The sequence below is a fragment of the Homalodisca vitripennis genome, chromosome 2, assembly GCF_021130785.1.
Source record: "Homalodisca vitripennis isolate AUS2020 chromosome 2, UT_GWSS_2.1, whole genome shotgun sequence".
In the NCBI taxonomy this organism is placed as follows: domain Eukaryota; kingdom Metazoa; phylum Arthropoda; class Insecta; order Hemiptera; family Cicadellidae; genus Homalodisca; species Homalodisca vitripennis.
The window spans coordinates 162,411,455-162,431,562 of NC_060208.1; the positions used below are offsets into that span (position 1 = coordinate 162,411,455).

Here is a 20,108-nt window from a genome sequence, read left to right on the forward strand (position 1 = left end):
CTGATAGTCGAGAGTTAAACTGAGTGAGGGAGAAAGTGGAAAATTGAAATAACGAGAACAAACAACCTTGTAAAACCGACCCCACGAGTCTGGGGGCCTCTCGTCTCTGCGGTGTCGTCTACTTGTAGCTTGTAGTTGAAACTGGCGGGGAATCGGTCCTCCTAAACTACGTTTTATTGTTAGAAAACAGGCTCTCAGAAGACGTTTCACTACAAGTCTAGATTTACGATTATAAAAGATTCCAGTATTCAGAGTTTTCACTGAAGAAATCCAAGGACCTTCTAGAAACTTTCTCATTTATTAGGGTTTATAGGAAATAGATTTAATACTGGTTAAAAGGCTTAACGTTTATCAATCAAAGAATACAAATACTCCTGGATATAGTGGGATAACCGCACTACATTTTGGTTGAACGTAGTAAACCACGTAATTAAATACAATTGTTTTAAGTCAAAATTTCACGCTGTATACGTTTTTTTTAATTATATGTAGGGAATAACAGATAAGTTACGATAACAAACTTTAATTGTAAAAAAATATGCCTTCTGGCTCAGTCGGATATTATAAATTTTCGGATTATGCTGGTTTTGAATTCTAGAGGCCATGATCGAAGAAAATCCAAAATACCACGAGGGCGATTGCAGTAGGTATTATGGTCTTTGATTTTTGTACTGCTTCACAGCATGAACTAATCAGGCCAAACTGATAAAAAAGATTATTACCTTATTAACAATTCTTTGCGTTTATAATAACTAGTATTTAATGTTTACAAGTGAATATAAGTAATGTGGATAAAAACTAAACAAAATTAACTTAATTTCAATAAACATCCTATATGCTTAAAATGATTTATGATTTATTAATTAATTGTTGAGAATCATCATTTGTAATTACTTATTATGTTTAAAGTTAATTTTCAGATCATGGCTTTGTGATATTACTCTTCTGATGTTGTTTGATTGCCCAAATTAACGGCTAAGTTGATAGGTAAAGAGCCAATGAACCGGCAGTTCACACATAAATACGGTCATATTTGTACATTCAATATCATTAATATGGGATCATAATCCAACTGTAAGACTGTGATTTAATCTAAGATACACAGGAATAGGTTCCAACGAGAATTTAAAGACTCAACATTTAAACCTATAGTTGATACTTTTCGCACGAATAGTAAGATTTCTAGAGGAAAACAACCAGTTCACTACTGACAAGTTTAGTTTCTGAAAGGGTAATTCGACAGTTGACGCTGTAGTAAAACTGATCAAGACGCTTGTACTAGATGATCGAAGATCCACCCACCTTTAGAGTGTTTCTCGATGTGTCTAATGAATTTTACTGTATTGTTCACAAAACATTGTTTAACAGGTTGAAGTCTCACCAGGGGAAATCGACCAAGCTACGATTGAGAGTCCCACAGGGATTCATACTGAGGCCAATTTTTTTGAGTCAGTGAAAATGTTTTATATTTATTGGAACTTACCTTGGCAGATTTGAATGATTGTGTACAACAGTTTTGTCAGATTAATGAAAACCAACATGGCAAAAACAAACTTTATAAATTTTTCTGTGCAGTCTATAGACCTTAAATATGGTCCAGCTGTCATGAAACCGTGGTTGAGGAGCTTAATTCAACTAAACTCCTAGGAGTATTCCTTGATCAAGGTTTGACCTGGGATGTTCATATCAATTCTGTGTATTCCAAATTATCCTCAGGTATTTTTATTTTTTGAGAATGTTGGCTAAATACCTTTTACTCAAGTACTGATGACAGCGTATTAAGAACTGACGTATGACGGCGTTTTAAGGAGTGATGTATTATGATTTGTCCTTCGGAGGGACACTGTGGGGTGCTGATGTAGGAACTTCGTTCTTAGAGCGTTTCGGCATAAAAGAATAATCAGTTCGAGCAATTACTAATGTGGTATACAGTGATGTCATACAAACAAACATTCAAAAACCTACATCTGTTCAACTTTACTTTGCCGTTATGTTTTGGAAACAACACTTTTGTGTATCTCTAAATGTGCTTTCACAAAGGGTATGATGTGCAGGGGAACAAAGGGACTAGAGGCAGGAACAACACCACCATACTGGGAGGTACAGGCGGTTTATAAACACCTGCTGTTGCAGGTGGGTTCATTTCCTGAAGAGTTTGCCTAATGTCATCAAACCATCGATCGAAGCGGTCAAAACCTAATTGAAATTATTAGGCATTTTGTAGTGCTGACGAGTTTTTTGCATTTAACTAGGAGACCGCTGAATTGAAAACATCGGGATCACTGGAATGGGATTAATTAGGATTATGAATGAGTTTATATGAATGGTTATCTCTTTGTAGGTTTGATTGTGATAATCTGAATGATCGGCTAAATTCTTACATAACCGGACGGGGTCATTAACAAACGTTTTTGTTTTGTTAATAAATTAAATATATTTAATTTCATGATTCTAAATTACACCCTTATACCCTCTCTTCGTGTACGAAATTGGCCTTAATCCTTCCAACACCGTTTCCAATACAGTCTGCAGTATTGCCCAAACATATATTGGAAAAATTTATGGGTACAGTGGACGGATGAGTGATCTCGTAGAGATTTGGTGGTTCCACTTATTACAAATTTCTTAAGATGCCCAATAAAATCTCATAATTTCCGGCGCGAGGCGCAAACTTTCCTTGAACTCAGTAGTGATATGAGGAGTTGTCATAATGCATGGCCTCAATATTAAAACAGATCTATCCTCAGAACATCCTACATCAAGCCCTTCGATCACACTCAGAGCATAAATGACATTTAGGTCTTTCCACCTCTTTTATTGACGATGTTACAGCTTTGACCAGATCAGATAACCTTCAAAACACACCTTTGTGTGAGCTACACTAATATGGTCTTTAGCCATTCTTCCACACTCTAGAATCGTCGATCGGTCACACTTCTCACACGTCTTCGCTTCGGCGGCTGTTTTTGTCCCTTCGTGTCTGTGCGGCGCGGCGACGATCCCATGTCCTCGGACACTCCTCGGTGATGCCCGGTACCGGTAATCACCTGTCGATTGGTCACACGGCCGTAGGTTGCCCAGCGTAGTAATCCTAGCCGTCACTTCCGATTGGACACGCCGGGCCATCCGCCATCTGCCGAGTATGTAGACCATCCATACCACCACAATACGATCACTTGCCAGTGCTCATGCCCGAGGTTTATTTCGAATCAAGCTATACCATCGTAGATTACTTCAATATAAATACACAGACAGTTTCTTCCACCCACTAATATACTGATGGCGGCAACTGTAAAAGAGTAAACATCAGACCACGTTCGATATGCCCTAAAGTCACGATATTTATGTTTCAGGTAAACAAAGTTAAATACAATTAGGAAATTGCTTGTTTTCTAAGTATACAACCTTGTGGAGTCATTTTCCGCAGGTTGGTAAGAATAAATAAACTCTGTTTTCGAAGAAAGAATGAAATCGTTAGTATCACACAACTCATCTCCACCTAGGAAGTTCTATAATCACCTCTTAAGTCAAGCATCTTTTCGCATAGTCCCCAACGAAACTACTTTACTTCCAATATAACTGGCTATTCCTCATTTTTTATTATAGTTTTATTTGTTTTAAATTCACAAATATGCAAGAACAATACTTAGAAGATATAATTAAAATATGGTCAGAAATGATGATGTATTCTATGAGATAATCAACCACTATGAATGTCTCCTAATTTTAGCTGTGGATATTTATTTACATTTAATAATAAAGGACTACTTGATCTTCACACATTTAGTTTCAGATTTTAATTATAGTTGTACTTGGTCGTTTATAAGATACATTTTTTATTTTTAAATTAACACGTACAGTCATTTATATTTTATCTACACTACCAGCTGTAAAATTCTCGATACTATGCGATTACCGCACCGATTTTAAAAAGTTAACCTGTACAATAGCACATATGATGTAACATGATGGATAATAATTTTGTTTTAATTTTATGTGAGGTGCATTTTATTTTGTTGTTCTTGTAAAATGTCAACGTGGTTGCTCATAAATGTCATGTAATAGTAACAGAAACATCTAAACCATCACATGTATAATACTTACGATTATGTTAGTTCTGAGAGGGAATATCTACCTGCCTGCGAGCTACTTGACTCGTCTTAAGTTCTTGCTTTCCGATTTCTGTTTGCTGTATTATTGCATTTTCTTAGTTTATTCTAGGAATTATATCAACTTTTATATATCTAGCAATTATCCTTGATTATTATCATATATCCTCATTAGATCAAAATGGACTTATTGCTCCCAGGACTGTTTAAAAGGCAGTTTAATACTGCATTGGTAGTTTTTTTCATTGCTTTGTGATTCCATTGCATTGGTCTTAGGTTCGCTGCGCTTGCTTGTTTCCTCAAACCTATTGTGGCCACGGAAGGAATGTCGTTTAATCACGTTAGTGCCCTCTGTTTTATTCCTTCAGCTACTGTAAATATTTTGTGGCAAAATATGAAAGGAACCCAATATCAGATACCTTACGTGCACAGATTCACAACTTAGTTAGTTAAATTAAATTTTTTAGCAATGATACTATCCGGAATATACTAGATGGTTTGAATTCATCACTGGCGGCTTACCGTTTATAGGAACAGTCAGATAATACTATTGTATTGTAGGTGTTTGCAGTAAACTACTACCTTAGGAAAGAATTCCCTTGATTTCTCTTTCAGATCAAATGAAGCCAAATCGAGCTACACGCTCTGGGCTCATCAACAAACAGCATCTAATTTGTAGCCTATTAATATAGATACTGTAAAACGCCTTAGGACAAAAGAATATGTGTGTGTGATTCGCTGAAATCTGTATAGTTGTAGTTATAGTTGTAGTAAATATTCGTAAGGAATAGTATAGTGACTAATATAATAACTAATATCTTGTAATATCATATAGTTTTCTTCATAGGTTGAAAATGCCGTTGGTTAAATATTGTTACTGTTAATTCATTACGTGACAATAGTAATTATATAAATATTCAATAAACAATTAAAATAACAACTAATAAAATTACTGGCTGCATTTTGCAACCTCACTCAATCTGCTAGCCCGGCGGCTTTCTTCTACTGGTGAGTTTACACCCATAGTGGTCTCACAATAAAGCGGCGCGGGTGTCGGCACTACCAGCCGTGAAATCAATCAGTTGTGGATGAGAATGGCGAATCGGCAAACAAAAACAGGTCTGGTCATGACATGACACGACACGTCACGTCACGTCGTTGTGTAACCCCGGGTCGGGAATTGAACCCTCGACCTCACGTTGCGAGTCGTTGGCCTCGTTAACACTATCAGGTGTCGGCTCGCGGCGGCTTGCCGGGGTTCGTCCCGCTCATCCCGTGATATGGCCGTGGGATAATGACGCCTTATGATCTGCTTACTGAGTTCTTGTAGTGACGGGGTGACGCAGGACTCTTACGATACCTTCGCTCCTTCAGAATCGTATTACCTGATTACAGTTGGTAACACTACGATGTTTCGATATTTTCTGACATCTGTTCTGTACTTCAATTAGAGACTTTTGTTCGTGTATAATTAAAACGGGGGCGTGAACTTAAAGTCAGGACCAAACAAGGTTGGTAGAGTGAGTGATACAGTATAACTAATATTTATATACGATAAAAACCCCATTTTCAAATACCAGAAGCTCTTGAAAGACGCTGGGAAAATTAAGATGGCTTGACTATCCTGTTCGTGCTTCTATTCGGCGATAGCTGTGGTTACCCAAGAACTCTTTCCACTCTAGCTGATCATTTCTTTAGCGTTCAACTTCACGGCTTGGAGATTTGGGAAGCATTTATAAATCATCAACATAACATTATTACATCAGTTTCAGTCTCAAATTGTCTGTGAATTGACTTGCATGATTCTAACAGGCTTCACCTGATTTGTGAAGAAGATCTGCTCAATAAGTGCTTGAGAAAGAAATTGTGGGCTAAATCACTTTATATTTTAAACCAAGAAGGATATACCTCAACGATATAGTTGGCCTCTCAAAGCTCGGGAATGAGATCAGGTCATCCACGTTGGTTGATCAGTAACATTCGCTGACCATGTTGGCAAAGGCAAATCAGCTGCCTCCTGGTAAACCACGAGAACAAATGGTTGTAGTCCTAAGCTCTTCAAAAGAGCTGTAATCATCTCATCATATTAGACCTTCAATTTCATAAACAAGCAGGTACAAACGTTATTGAAGACATATGTTATAATGATCGGCGCACTAGCCCTTTCATCCTTGAGTTGTACCGTAGCTTGATCCTGCTCTTGCAAGCTGCAATTTTCCTGTTTATCCTGTGCTGTGTGATTAACGAAGCCATCTTTGAAGTCATTTTTGTCGAGGATGTGTATCAGAAAAACATTTAAGTGGTATCGAGCACTTATTAATGATATACAGTTTCACGCCCAATTAATACCCTGTGCTTCTAATATTAAGTGCAATCGTAACTAACCCTGCTAGAAAGTGACATTTCTTATTTTATTTTTATTTTCTTACATTTTAAAGCAAGTGTCTACATAATGTAAAGAACCGTTTTTTTAATACCTACCTTTGAGGACACACTAGATCGTCGATTGCCACCACAATCAGTCTAGATTCTTGGCATAATTAAACTGCTAGCATTAATCACACGTGTGAACGACTAAATCTAATTTCATGCCCAATCAGCATAATCGACCTCTAGATAAAGTAAGGAACTATTAGCTTATGAATTCTTCTATCCTTGAGGACAGACTAGATCGTCGACTGCCACTACAATCAGTCCTGACTCTTGGCCTAATTAAACTGCTGGCATTAATCATACGTGAAAACGACGAAATCTAATTTCATGCCCAATCAGCATACTTGACTTCTAGATAATGTAAGGAACTATTCGCTTATGAATTCTTCTATCCTTGAGGACAGACTAGATATTCGACTGCCACTACAATCAGTGTAGACTCTTGCCCTAATTAAACTGCTAACTGTAATCACACGTGTAAACGACTAAATCAAGCGGCACGCCCAATCAGCATAGTCGAGCTCTACGCTTGTTCAACCCGGCCACGGCTGTTACATCACCATACGGGAGAGTGTGCAATTTCATTCTAGCGGAGAGCTTTATGACTAGTCGTGTCTTTTAACATCGTGTCTCCCATTAAACCTCCTCTTCTCTCTGCTATTGTTTCATTATTCCAAGTCCATCAAGTTAATTAATGTCAGTGGCATAGTTTGATGTTATTGTGCACAATAGTTATATTTTTTCTAAAAAATGTAACTTATTCTACTATATTTTCTTATTACTAAAATAATGCGCTATCATGCGTGACATTCCACCTACAGTATATTCGGGATTACTTTATTACACATATTTGGTTTTATAAGCTACAATATCGGACACACTAAGACTAGGTGTTTTACAGTAACGCTTCCCCAGCATTACGAAATAAACCATAGTGGGTGCCCATTAAGAAAGAAGACGTAATGCTTTTGTTTACGTGTTCGTTACCAGAATCTGAAATAATAATCGTTAAGCTGTTTGTTATGCTGATTGGGATAATAAGAGATGTTCTGAACGGAATAATGAGTGTGATTACTTTGCTGTTCTTCGTACCAAAACGACCATCATCTTCCACTGTAGCTGCTCTCGGCCTAGTCGTCGCAATTAAACAACCACACCAGGAATCTCATAATACTGAGAGAGTAGTTTGCTTCATTCCACGGTCTGCGAAATGCCACATGTGGCCGGGACAATTAGACCTAATGGCCCGTGACTGCGACAGTATGCAGTCTGCGGTTGTCTGCAACAGGCCGAGTTGTGCAAGGTGCAAGTGCAGGACCTTGAGGGCCGGTCACGACGGAGGAGGGGGAGGGCGGTGCAAGAAAGGGTTCAGGCAGGACAGTCGAGCCTACTACAGTGCGTGGGAATAACATGTGATCTCGCTAACTCAGGACTGTGCTAGGATGTTTCTATTCTGGTAAGTCACTATTCACGGACAATGGGTTTGCTAGTTCTACTGGTATAGTGTTTCGTAGATTTCAATGTCCATAAAGATCAATCAAAGTGCAAGTGCCAATAAAGTCCAGAAAAGGTTAACAGCTGTTGTATGAGCCGATCAACGAGTTCCACAGATAGATAGGGAGTAATAATCCCATGTCCCTGTAATCATCACGATCACCGCCGCAGATCCCCAGCATATCCTGAACTTGAACGTGATCTACTGCAAGCCTGCTTATCCTGTTACCCATCATCGTCACGTTATGCAGCTGGAGCTTACCTTCGTCTTATCTTCCTTCATTTTATTCTCTTTGAAATTCAAGTAACTGGATGCGAATAGTTAACGTAACAAACTGAAAATATGGAGACACCTAAAAAATCTTAAATTCACTGTTTCGAAAATTGTTACAAAGGAAATGTGCCGTGATACACAAAAACACAGCCTGAATGTTGTCGTAGATAAGAAACTCCTTAGTTTTATGTGGTGTTTTAGAACAGGACACGACAATTAATTTACAGAAATCGTTTATGGTTCTCGTGTGCTATCTGTATATTATCCATATATTCCCCGCTCTGTAAGCGTATATACCATATAAATCATTTCCATAACATACAACACTGTAAGCGTAGGACAAGTAGAGTTCGAGTAGAAGTTTCCAGCCATATTTTTTTTAAGATCTCGAGACAATACCAGATATTTAAGGATAATGGAATTTGGATGTTTTTGAAGTATTTGAACGCTTTTAAACGTTTTCTTTCTAGTACCAAACAAATCGTATAGATTTGTAAAATATTTTTTAAATCTAACACAAGAATTTAATTTGGGCTCACAAATAGATTTTCTTCAACAATCCGTTTCACTTTTGTGTTATACAATTACTAATAAAATATTCTTCCAAACGTTCTTTAGTTTACGCAAAATTATTATTTTTATTCAGTTTTGTTTCTGATTAGTTTATATAATATAAATTAACTTGACTTGTTCAGAATCCAAGAGATACAAAATTAAATTAAAAAATTATAATTTTTCAGAATTGTTCAATGTTGCATTATTACTGCTGTATTATATCTTGTGGCCTAATAAGATATCTTATAACTTATAGTCCAGATTTTTACTGACCATCAAGGCAGTGAAAAATTTGCAAATAACGTTGGCAACTAAGATTTTGGCTCATTTTCAAAGTTAATGTAGTGTCGAGTAACTAACAGTGATTATACTGTTTCTAATGTTTTATAGTTATTATATGTGTATATTAATACATAACTTATTAAAATTGATATTTTATCTTTATATTATTTTCTTAGAAAATTCCGGCAAATGCCTTAACAGTAGATATGAAACCTTTATCTAATCTGGCACTCACATTCATACCACTACGCAGCACATGGGAGTTTTATAACTTGAAATTCAAACTTCTCTTACTAATCTTTATTGAAAACGGGAATAAAAAAGTAAGTGATTAAAATCAGCATGCATCCAAAAATTATAAGATTAACAAAATATTGGCCTCTTAAGTAAAATGTGATATTATAATTAGATTAACGCTAACTTCAAACCTCAAGGGTAGTTTATGAAACTGTAGTATCCATAGAGTAAGTAGTACTTGGTATTTTCTTAAGCGTGCTTCTCATAGTAAACCGATGTCTTCTGCATGATATCAACAATAGAAGGTAGATAATGAAAGTGTTCATCTCACTTCTTACAATTACAATCCCACTGCACGGCAACAATTGCAACAACTCCCCACTACATGCATTTGAGACAAAGTCTGCTTGATATTCCGCCCGCTTCATTGTATCGCCAGGCGGCTCAAAGTAGTATATAAGTGCAGTTTGTCAGCCTAAGCTCGCTTCGCTCACCAGGCGTGGGCAGAGCTCCTCCCTCTCCTTATATATCACGGGACACCACCCTCCACCCACTGTTTCCTGTGGGATGACCATCGCCGTACGCCTGGTCAAGGTTGATCGCTCTTTGTATTACGAAGTATATCAACGTTTCTCTACGTTATATTCCACTACAAAATATGTCTGTATTATTATGGCTTCATTATGAATTGAAACTGACTTCTTGACCGACATTGTTCATTATGGGTTTGGAAGAAAATTATCCTTAATCAAAGAACAATCTGATTGTCACAAAAGGTAAGAGGAAAAGTTACTAGGATCTTTTCGATTATGCCAAACTTCTAAACGTGTCACTGCTTCATTATGCCATAGGAATAAGATGGTCGAAGTCACACAGACAGCTCGATCAAAACAGCTTCCAAAACACGTTTTTAATACTCATCTCTCAACCATATTGTGCCCAAGGAACCAAGATGTTCTAGCTTTAGACCACTATCCTGGACCTCGCATTGTAGTTAAGTAATTTATGGTAGAAACACAGTCAATATTATGCATCTACTACACCGTGTGAGATAAAAGTATGGATACCATCTTTATCCATCAAAAACTAGAGTGATCCATACTTTTAACTAACACTTTATACGTCCGGCAAGTGAAAGTCCATGGAAAACACTAATATTTTTAAAAGAGTACGTGGTTAATGCATCATTAGAGTTTCATTAATGCTTATTGTCGCATTAGAAGAACGTGTATAAAACGCTGTCAGAAAAAAGCTGCAGGTGTTGCTAACAAGAAAGTATACTTTCAAAAGATCTGGAAAGTCTTATAGCGTCAACTTTTATTCATAGTAATTTACTTTTATTATAATTATTTGTGCATATATCGTTTAACTAAGATTATCTTTATATTCTTATATGCGTTAATGGCATAATTAGCCATTTCTATTTCTTGTATCTGATGAAACTAATTCAGAATTTATATTAAAAATATTTGTTGTCTAAATTATTGTGATTGACTTGAGATTTATAACTGCTTTAATCCACCGCGACTAACATCTACAGCTTCCCATAAAACGCTAGGATACTGAACTTGAGATGGATTTGACAGTTTTTTTCCGATTTATTGAGTTTTTACTCGCATATTCAATATTCTATGTGTATTAAGTTTGGTTAATTAGTTTTACAAAACTACAAAACAGATTTGGTTTTGATAATCATTACTTACTTTGACATTTGATTAAATATATTACTGTATTCAAATATCTATATTTTAATATGTTTGAACTGTACAGTCATTACCATTATTTATATTGCAAGTTAAATATTAGTTGTTATTCATTGTACATGTCCAATGATATTATTTAAATAATTCAGTGTTTAAGTTTCCGCTATTGGAAAGTAGTGAGCGTGGCTAACTTCCGTGAAGTAACAGCGCCAAGACCAGATGAACACTAACAATGGGGATTGAAGCATTAAGAAGCACTAACGAAGCACTACCTGATGGCAACAAATGAAGATTGTACCTCATCTGGAAGTACAGTGTACGGGGCTAATTTTAACAGAAGTTATCTCCGCCGTCAAAATTTTTCCTGATAGCGCAAAGACCAGATGAGCACTAACAATGGGGATTGAAGCATTAAGAAGCACTAACGAAGCACTACCTGATGGTAACAAATGAAGATTATAGCTCATCTGGAAGTAGTGGACGGGGCTAATTTTAACAGAAGTTATCTCCGCCGTCAGATTTTTCCTGATAGCGCCAAGACCAGATGAGCACTAACTAGATGATTGAAGCACTAACGAAGCACTACCTGATGGTAACAAATGAAGATTATAGCTCATCTGGAAGTAGTGGACGGGGCTATCTTAACAGAAGTTATCTCCGCCGTCAGATTTGTCCTGATGGCGCCAAGACCAGATGAGCACTAACTAGATGATTGAAGCAGTAACGAAGCACTACCTGATGGTAACAAATGAAGATTGTAGCTCATCTGGAAGTAGTGGACGGGGCTATCTTAATAGAAGTTATCTACGCCGTCAGATTTGTCCTGATAGCGCCAAGAGACCAGATGAGCACTAACTAGAGGATTGAAGCAGTAACGAAGCTTTGAGTATTGGCACCAATTTGAAAACTGTAGCTCATCGGGATGTAGTGGGCGAGGCTAATAGACAAGATGAGCACTAACGATGGTAATTGAAGCACTAACGAAACAATAATCGCATACCCTTTTTACAATAGTAGTGCTTTATGGACGGGGTAGTTTATTGATATCAGTTGTTTGTTACATTAATTAATTTGTTCAGTTTTCACTTATGATAATGATTAATCTCAAATTCAAATTTAGTTTTTGCCTTAGATGTATAAACATATTGTGAATTCAATAATGGAACTTTGAAGAGAACGGATATAGATCGTCAGTGGCGGCAGGTGTGGTGAGGGCAAGTGAGAGTTTTCATGGGTTATAATTTTTTAGCTTTACAATCTAATTAACAAACGTCAGACATTTCAATAATATTCACTTCACCGTCAGCCAACTTAATTAAGGGGACTTAAAATATTACTTTCATGTATACCTACCAATACATATCTTATAATAATGTTAAAAAAAGTATCGTTTAAGGTTTTTACCTTTTTGAGACTCTCCCATTTTAACCCATTCCTAAACTCCGTGGTGCATTTTGGTGCGCGACTGTACAATGCAAATTTGCTCTCGAGTCCCAGACTGTACGATTGAGTATATCAGCTGTTGTGGACTGAGACTTTTTCATCTACAACTACAAACTGTCTCAATTTGTCGCAGTCAATTTACCCGACTCGGACTTTTTCATGCGCTCAAAAATTGTTCCTGACTCCTGTCTTGAACCACGAACGAATCTGAGCGCGCATAATACAGCCGCAACAAACTGGCATCAGTACCCTCAAGCAGAATTGCAGCCACGGGAGATCATATTGGAGAAACTACCGAATGCGCCTGGCAACAATAACAGCTGTTGCTGCAGATAATGACGCCACTTCATTGTGTGATTGTATCGCGTGTTGTCACAGTCGTGAGGCTGAGCCGATTGTATCAGGGTAATTTGTTTGGTGATAAACAAGCAGCGACTGGCGAGTAGTCCGCCCCGTAACATAGCATACTCGTAGTTCTTCCTGTCGTGCTGCCATGCAGGATTGTGGTCGTCATCCACCAATGTCTCTGCCTTGCTCGGCAGTGTTAATTTCTTTTAAAGTACGAGAAGAAATTTAAATTATTTCTTATTTGTTTTAGAAATGGAATGTTTAATCGTTACTAACTTTTCAGAAAGGAAAATAATTCGCCGTTGTACGTTAAGGGATATCAGAAATACTGCGATTAGTTTTGTTCAGTTACAACCGTAAATAAAATCACAGTCGAGTATTATTTAAGGCAGGTGTTAATATAGTTAATAATCTGAAAACTACCAACTAAATAATAATATCATACCATGATATGGTACAATTATATTAGATATTAGATTTACAACGTGAAGGACATTAGATTTATTAAGAACTCAGCTTCAGACTTTTCGAAAATAAATTGTTTTTTTTTCTATCAGAGGATCTTTTATTGATCATATTTTAATTCATCTATACAAGCTCCCCTGACTCAAGATTACAAAGTATAAGTCTAAGTAAAGTATTTAGCCTATAAAATTAAATATTCCTTGGTTTCCATCGGTTGATTCAATACCGGCGTAGAATGTGATTAAAATACTGCAATTCGTACTCAAATAAAGATTATATGTGCTCCTTTCCAAAATAATTCTCGATAAAGCCATTAGAAATCCCTATTTCAGGAGAAACAATCTCGAGTTCTAGTATGGTCAGTGGTACTGTTAGCCTCTTTTGCATTTCCTGAAGGTGACCTTGAACTCGTGCAGGTCAGACCTGAGGACTGGTCGTGCCATGCCTGCGGGCGACATTATTTATATCCTGGGATGAATAAATCCAGGACCGGTTGACTCTGTCTGCGGCCCGCTAGGTAAGGTCAGCTGAGATAATAGAGTTCGTGACCTTCAGCCACTTACGGCACCAACGTTATCAGCGTTATCTTTCATCGTCAGCTAATTCGACTTGGACGAGCTTAAAATTTCATCTAACGGCATTGCCTAATTGTTTGCTGGATGTCTGCTTTTTAACCTTCGAAAGATGTGCCGAGTTGTGGGGGTTTTAAATCACCAAAAATTATTTATATAAGCGTGAATATCATTTTTAAGAATAACTTTCATTTATCTAGTGAAAATAGTTTTCATATCTCTTAATATTTGAAATGGTCTCAACAACCTGAAGTTTCAGTATCTACTTCGTATTAAAGAAAATTTAGGCTTTTGGAATATGTAAACATAGTTAAAAGAACAGTAGTTTCCTAAATTGTAAAAGGTTCTAACAAGGCAATTATTGATTTATTCTTCATTTATTTGATGAACCTTCCATTCCTTTCTCTACATTTGACCAAATAATAAATTCATATCTCTTCAATCTTTATAAATCCATCATTAATGATACCGGTTACAAGTTTTTACATATACATCCGGTTAAACCAAAATAATGGACTATTAGTAATGAGCTTAAATGACTATTAATTCACATTACGATGTGAATATATATTAATTCAGTTTTCTACGCTTGCAATGTACGGAATTGTAATTATACAATAACACTGATACACTGACATCGAAATACTATAGTACACCTATAAGTTCTAACATCTTCAGTCATACGATTTAGCTATTGTATGAAAGAAAGTCTTGCAGTCAGATCCAGTCTTCATAACATATTAATTTTCTTGCCTAATCGATGTGAAATTAGTTCGTCATACTTTTTCGGAGAAATCTTGAGTTGCAACCTTTCTCTCCCTCTCTCCCGTTAACTATACGTTGACATGACTAAACTTGTTTTAGAGCAAACTGGTAATGGATTTCCATTGCAAGTAAGTAGGTTCTCCTGTCCCTGTCACCAAACTCAGTAGCCATTGTCATATGGACTTGAGTGATCTCATCACGCAATCCCGGCGTTGTTACGTGAGACAATGTCTTGTCATGACAACCACTACATGTCTGCTGAGCTATAACTGCCAAGAAGATCTCAGGGAGTAACCTGAGACCACAGCTCCCAGTGACTGGTTAATGACGTACAACCATTACCGACGTCAGTACCTCTTTTCAGCTTCGAGTGAGATACTGTGGATCTCACAATCGTGGTGTGGTGTACGTGTGTCAATGTCTTGTCACGACGACCACCACGTCTCTGCTGAGATACAACTGCCAGTGTCAGTGTCTGGCAGTAGGCTGAGACCACGTCTGGTACTACTTACGATACTACTCTCTCAGAAACCACTAGATTTTGTCAGGTGGACGTGAGTTACCGTGGATTTACCCCACAATCGTGGTGTGGTGTACGTGTGTCAATGTCTTGTCACGACGACCACCACGTCTCTGCTGAGATACAACTGCCAGTGTCAGTGTCTGGCAGTAGGCTGAGACCACGACTGGTACTACTTACGGTACTACTCTCTCAGAAACCACTAGATTCTTGTCAGGTGGACGTGAGTTACCGTGGATTTACCCCACAATCGTGGTGTGGTGTACGTGTGTCAATGTCTTGTCACGACGACCACCACGTCTCTGCTGAGATACAACTGCCCAGTGTCAGTGTCTGGCAGTAGGCTGGGAACACGACTGGTTCTACTTACGGTACTACTCTCTCAGAAACCACTAGATCTTGTCAGGTGGACGTGAGTTCCGTGGATTTACCCCACAATCGTGGTGTGGTGTACGTGTGTCAATGTCTTGTCACGACGACCACCACGTCTCTGCTGAGATACAACTGCCCAGTGTCAGTGTCTGGCAGTAGGCTGGGAACACGACTGGTTCTACTTACGGTACTACTCTCTCAGAAACCACTAGATCTTGTCAGGTGGACGTGAGTTCCGTGGATTTACCCCACAATCGTGGTGTGGTGTACGTGTGTCAATGTCTTGTCACGACGACCACCACGTCTCTGCTGAGATACAACTGCCCACAGTGTCTGGCAGTAGGCTGGGAACACGACTGGTTCTACTTACGGTACTACTCTCTCAGAAACCACTAGATCTTGTCAGGTGGACGTGAGTTCCGTGGATTTACCCCACAATCGTGGTGTGGTGTACGTGTGTCAATGTCTTGTCACGACGACCACCACGTCTCTGCTGAGATACAACTGCCCAGTGTCAGAGAGTAGGCTGGGACAACAGCTCCCATCCCACTGTATATAGACATCGCGTCGTTCCAATCACTCACTCACTAGCACCTGGCGTCTGTCCATCTTTCTGTCTAGGCACTCTATCTCAGACCTTCTGTTTGTACCAGTAATTTTAATACCGTGAATTAACCACTTGGACGGTCATTAACCCTAACAATATCCCCGTTCTTCAGGATATGAAATGGTGTTACAGTTCAGAGATTTTTAAGAATTACCTTCGTCATACTGTGATCATACTTTGTCATGCTATGCATTTTTCTCATACATGCCATAAAAAACTCAAACGAGTAGCTTATAACATTTATTTCATCCACTTCTATAATATATCAGATGGGTAAAAAACTTTAACAATATGTAATAATCTAATTAATTAAAATCGCTTAAATAATTTCGTAGGGACTATTGTATTCCTTATATATAAATTCATTTAATTTACAGACCAAGGGACAATTTATTGCAAAGGAAACAATTTTTGATTAATACATTGATTAGGAGAATAAATCATATGTGGTTGGATGGATCTTCGATTTTTACTCTAGAATTGTACGCTTGATTAGCGAGTCACAAACTTGAACCGCACTAAAGATATTGAATTTCTCAGAACCCTTAATAGAATTCGTTGGATTGGCTGTAGTCCCTAGAGTACCAAGTGATTTAGTTGTAGCGTGAGTTCAAATCCTGTTTAAATATGATCATCTATTTTCGATATCTGTTTTCTACGTGTTGTAGCTACTCACCTATCACTGTTAGATAAGATAATTAGACATGGAACGAAAATACATAATTGACTTCCAAGAAAAAAAATCCTATTTCTTAACTAGCATAGCAAAAAAATAAAGCCTCTACTGCCTCGAGATAGCAAGCAAATGCGTGCGCAAGTTCCTATTCTAATTCTGCTGGAATTCACTGGAGTGAATGTGTATCACTTGTCAAGAATTTGTCCGAGAGCCAACAACGTCCCACATTCCCTGGAGACCTGCAGAGTAGTGTTCAACTATACACACTGCCAATGTTATCTTCATCTTACATTCTGCAATGGTATTGAGATTATCTAAGAATATAAATAAACTGATGACGTCCAGTCATAACAATAATAACCATTGTTGCTTACCCGTCGCTTGTAGATACTGCATTGCTTTAGATATGTAGGTTAAACGTCAAATGTCTTTATGGGGTGTGATTAACACTCATGTGAATGAATGGATTTAATTCAATTCAATTGATGACAACTTTGTCCAGCTCTTGTTGCATGTTTCCACATTGTCAAGTATATTTATACCAAATTCAGGCATAATAATTACCCATCTAATGATGATTTTCCATCTTTAATAGGGGGTTTTCTCATGTAGTTTAAGCTTAATACTAAGATTTGTATCAAACTTATTCAAGGGAGAATGTCTGATATTAGTCATAATACAGGTACGTTTCATGACGAGTTTCCAACACTGCAGTATTACCAAAACGGACTGCGAAAGGTGTCGTAAATGTAGAAAGCGACCACGTTATGTAAATGACCCCCCCAAATATGTCCGCGGATCGAGTGGGTTGTTGTTTGGGCCCCCTGACAAATATGTGGACATATATATTTTATGTATCACCCGCTTGCAAACCCACGTCTCCACGTGTCCTTGAGACGTCGGTGTGCATTTGTTCTGCTCTATCAACACTCGATTAAATCCCCGAGCCTAATACAAGTAGTCGCCCACTAATCGTTGTATAACAAGCTCTTTTCATGTGCCGCTCCTCTAGCAATCCCACAACTTGGTTTCGCCATGACAAAAAACTGGTGTTCTCACCTTAGTGTTTATTCTATCCTTTTTGTTTCAGTTTTTTACTCATAGAACACTAAAGTGATTCAGACGTATCGTTATTTGAACGTTGATTTTATTTTTATTTAATAATAGTAAACCTCAAAGACCTTTTTTTGAAGTTCTGAAACAAGTGAGATCAAGCCTATGCTGTTGTAAATTAATGACCTGAGCATTTATGAAATTTAGAACGGGTCGACTTAAAATGCTTCAATGCAAACACAATACGCGAAAAGCTTTTGAAACCGTAACATACTGACTCAAAGAAAAATAATAACACATTAAGTCCAAATTACTAAGTTTCAATTAAAAGAAGCTTGCATTCATGTAAAATGTTTAAGGAAGTTATCCAAATATCTTTAGATCTGACGTTAAATAAAAATGAATTCAACAAAATTCAGTTCCATCTTGTACAGGTTATTTTGAGTACAAAACTGAGAGGTTGCAGTAATTTTGATTACTTGAGAGGCCTAAACATCAATCAAACTAACTAAACTGTACAAAGCCGGGGTTCGATCCGGATATTACATTTAAACTACGGACTGAAAACGTCAAAGGACGTAGAAAGCCAGGAATTTTGGGAGATACGAAAATATTACCCGAAAACTGGAAAGAGTTTTAGTTCCTTTGATACGGAATATATAATCCATTATCCAGCGGTAGGAAATTCAACTACATAAAATGAATGTTTGAGACCTTTTAATTGCTATGGTCTTCTTTGGAATAAACATGAACACAGTCGATTCAAAAGCAGACACATTTACAAAAATATAATTATCTTATACATAGAGCACAGTCCAAAATTAAGAAGTACATCAGTGTTGGACATAACTTATCTTTTAAACTGATTTTAGTTATTGAAATTAAAATTTACAGTGAGTTTTAATATTATTTTGCAATTATAATTTATTGTTAGAAACAACAAATAAGATTTAAAGTATTCTAAAATCTATCTGCATATCTAGAATGTGCACTTGTTTAATATATGGACATCCTTGACACCCGAGACTTTTGACTCGATGGGAAGGGTATTCTTGAGGTTCATTATTGACGTTTTACTGTCATCAAAAGGTCACATTGTATACATTCAATGTTATATACAATTTTAATGTAAAAAGTTTAGCTAATGTAAAAAAGTACAACCATTTTTCCACATAAATAGCTCACATTGTGTCCAAAGAAAAAAGATTATAATGTATCTCGCACACAACAATATTCCCACAGTCTGAAGCCGATGCATACAACGATCATAGTGTTCACAGCGTACAAGGCTGTCCGAATGTCAACAGTCAGGGACTAACGTAATGTATTATAGTCGCCGGGGCATTTTGATACATGTAATCTGTTTGTTTTGTTGTGACCAATTTTCGTTGCGGTGATCTAAAGCATACATTTCCAATATACATGAGATCACCTTCTATTTCAGTGCCGGTCAACCAAGTAGACAAATTGGAGGTCAGCTGGCGGACTCTCTCTAGTAAAAGTAAATCTACATTCGTTGTGGTCGCTCTACTTCTCCATGAGCGAAGCGAATTAGGGCTAGCCATATTAGTATACATGTAGACTTTCTTGTCTTTTAATCTGTGATTCTGTTGAAATTTTCCTGTTAGCACCAAAAAAGTATTGTCCTACTAAAGTACCAGGAGGTGGTTAGGTACAGTCTCTCTACATATTAGTATACATGTAGACTTTCTTGTCTTTTAATCTGTGATTCTGTTGAAATTTTCCTGTTAGCATTAAAAAAGTATTGTCCTACTAAAGTACCAGGAGGTGGTTAGGCACAGTGTCTGCATATCCTCTGTCATTGTAATTAATACTTTTAGGCGCTCTCCTAAAATGACTTCTTACCTTATTTTATTTTAACAAGGTATTTTTCTAACATTAAAACCTATATATTAATGTAGTGTATCACTCATCAAATTAATCGTTCGGCATATTTTCGATCTAAATATGTAATTGAGGCATTTATATTTCCTAATTTTGTAATTACAGATTTACTTAGTCTTTGTAAATTGTACTATACTGTATGCATTTCGAAATGTGAACGCGTCTGATACTTGCTAGAGTAGTGAGTTTAAAATCTGAGTTAAAAGTTTTAGACTCTTAGAAGTTCCGGATTTGTGTCTGAGCCTGAGTGAAGAACACTATTGAGAGTTTTAATATCTGAGAAGGATTAATGAGT

At 37.2% G+C, this 20,108-nt stretch overlaps 1 protein-coding gene across 2 annotated transcripts in view; it reads left to right on the top strand.

Annotated features, from left to right (window-relative positions):
* The window catches only part of LOC124354949, a 75,619-nt gene that overhangs the window by 14,539 nt on the left and 40,972 nt on the right, over positions 1 to 20,108 (top strand). The window contains exon 1 of one of the 2 annotated variants that reach the window (XM_046805776.1): positions 7,886 to 7,998. The exons of the other annotated variant lie outside the window; for it this stretch is intronic. Within the exon in view, the coding sequence (XP_046661732.1) occupies positions 7,985 to 7,998 (14 nt within the window). The 5' untranslated portion in view covers positions 7,886 to 7,984. Of the gene's footprint in view, positions 1 to 7,885; positions 7,999 to 20,108 lie in introns of those variants that run through there. 2 annotated transcript variants of the gene reach the window in all.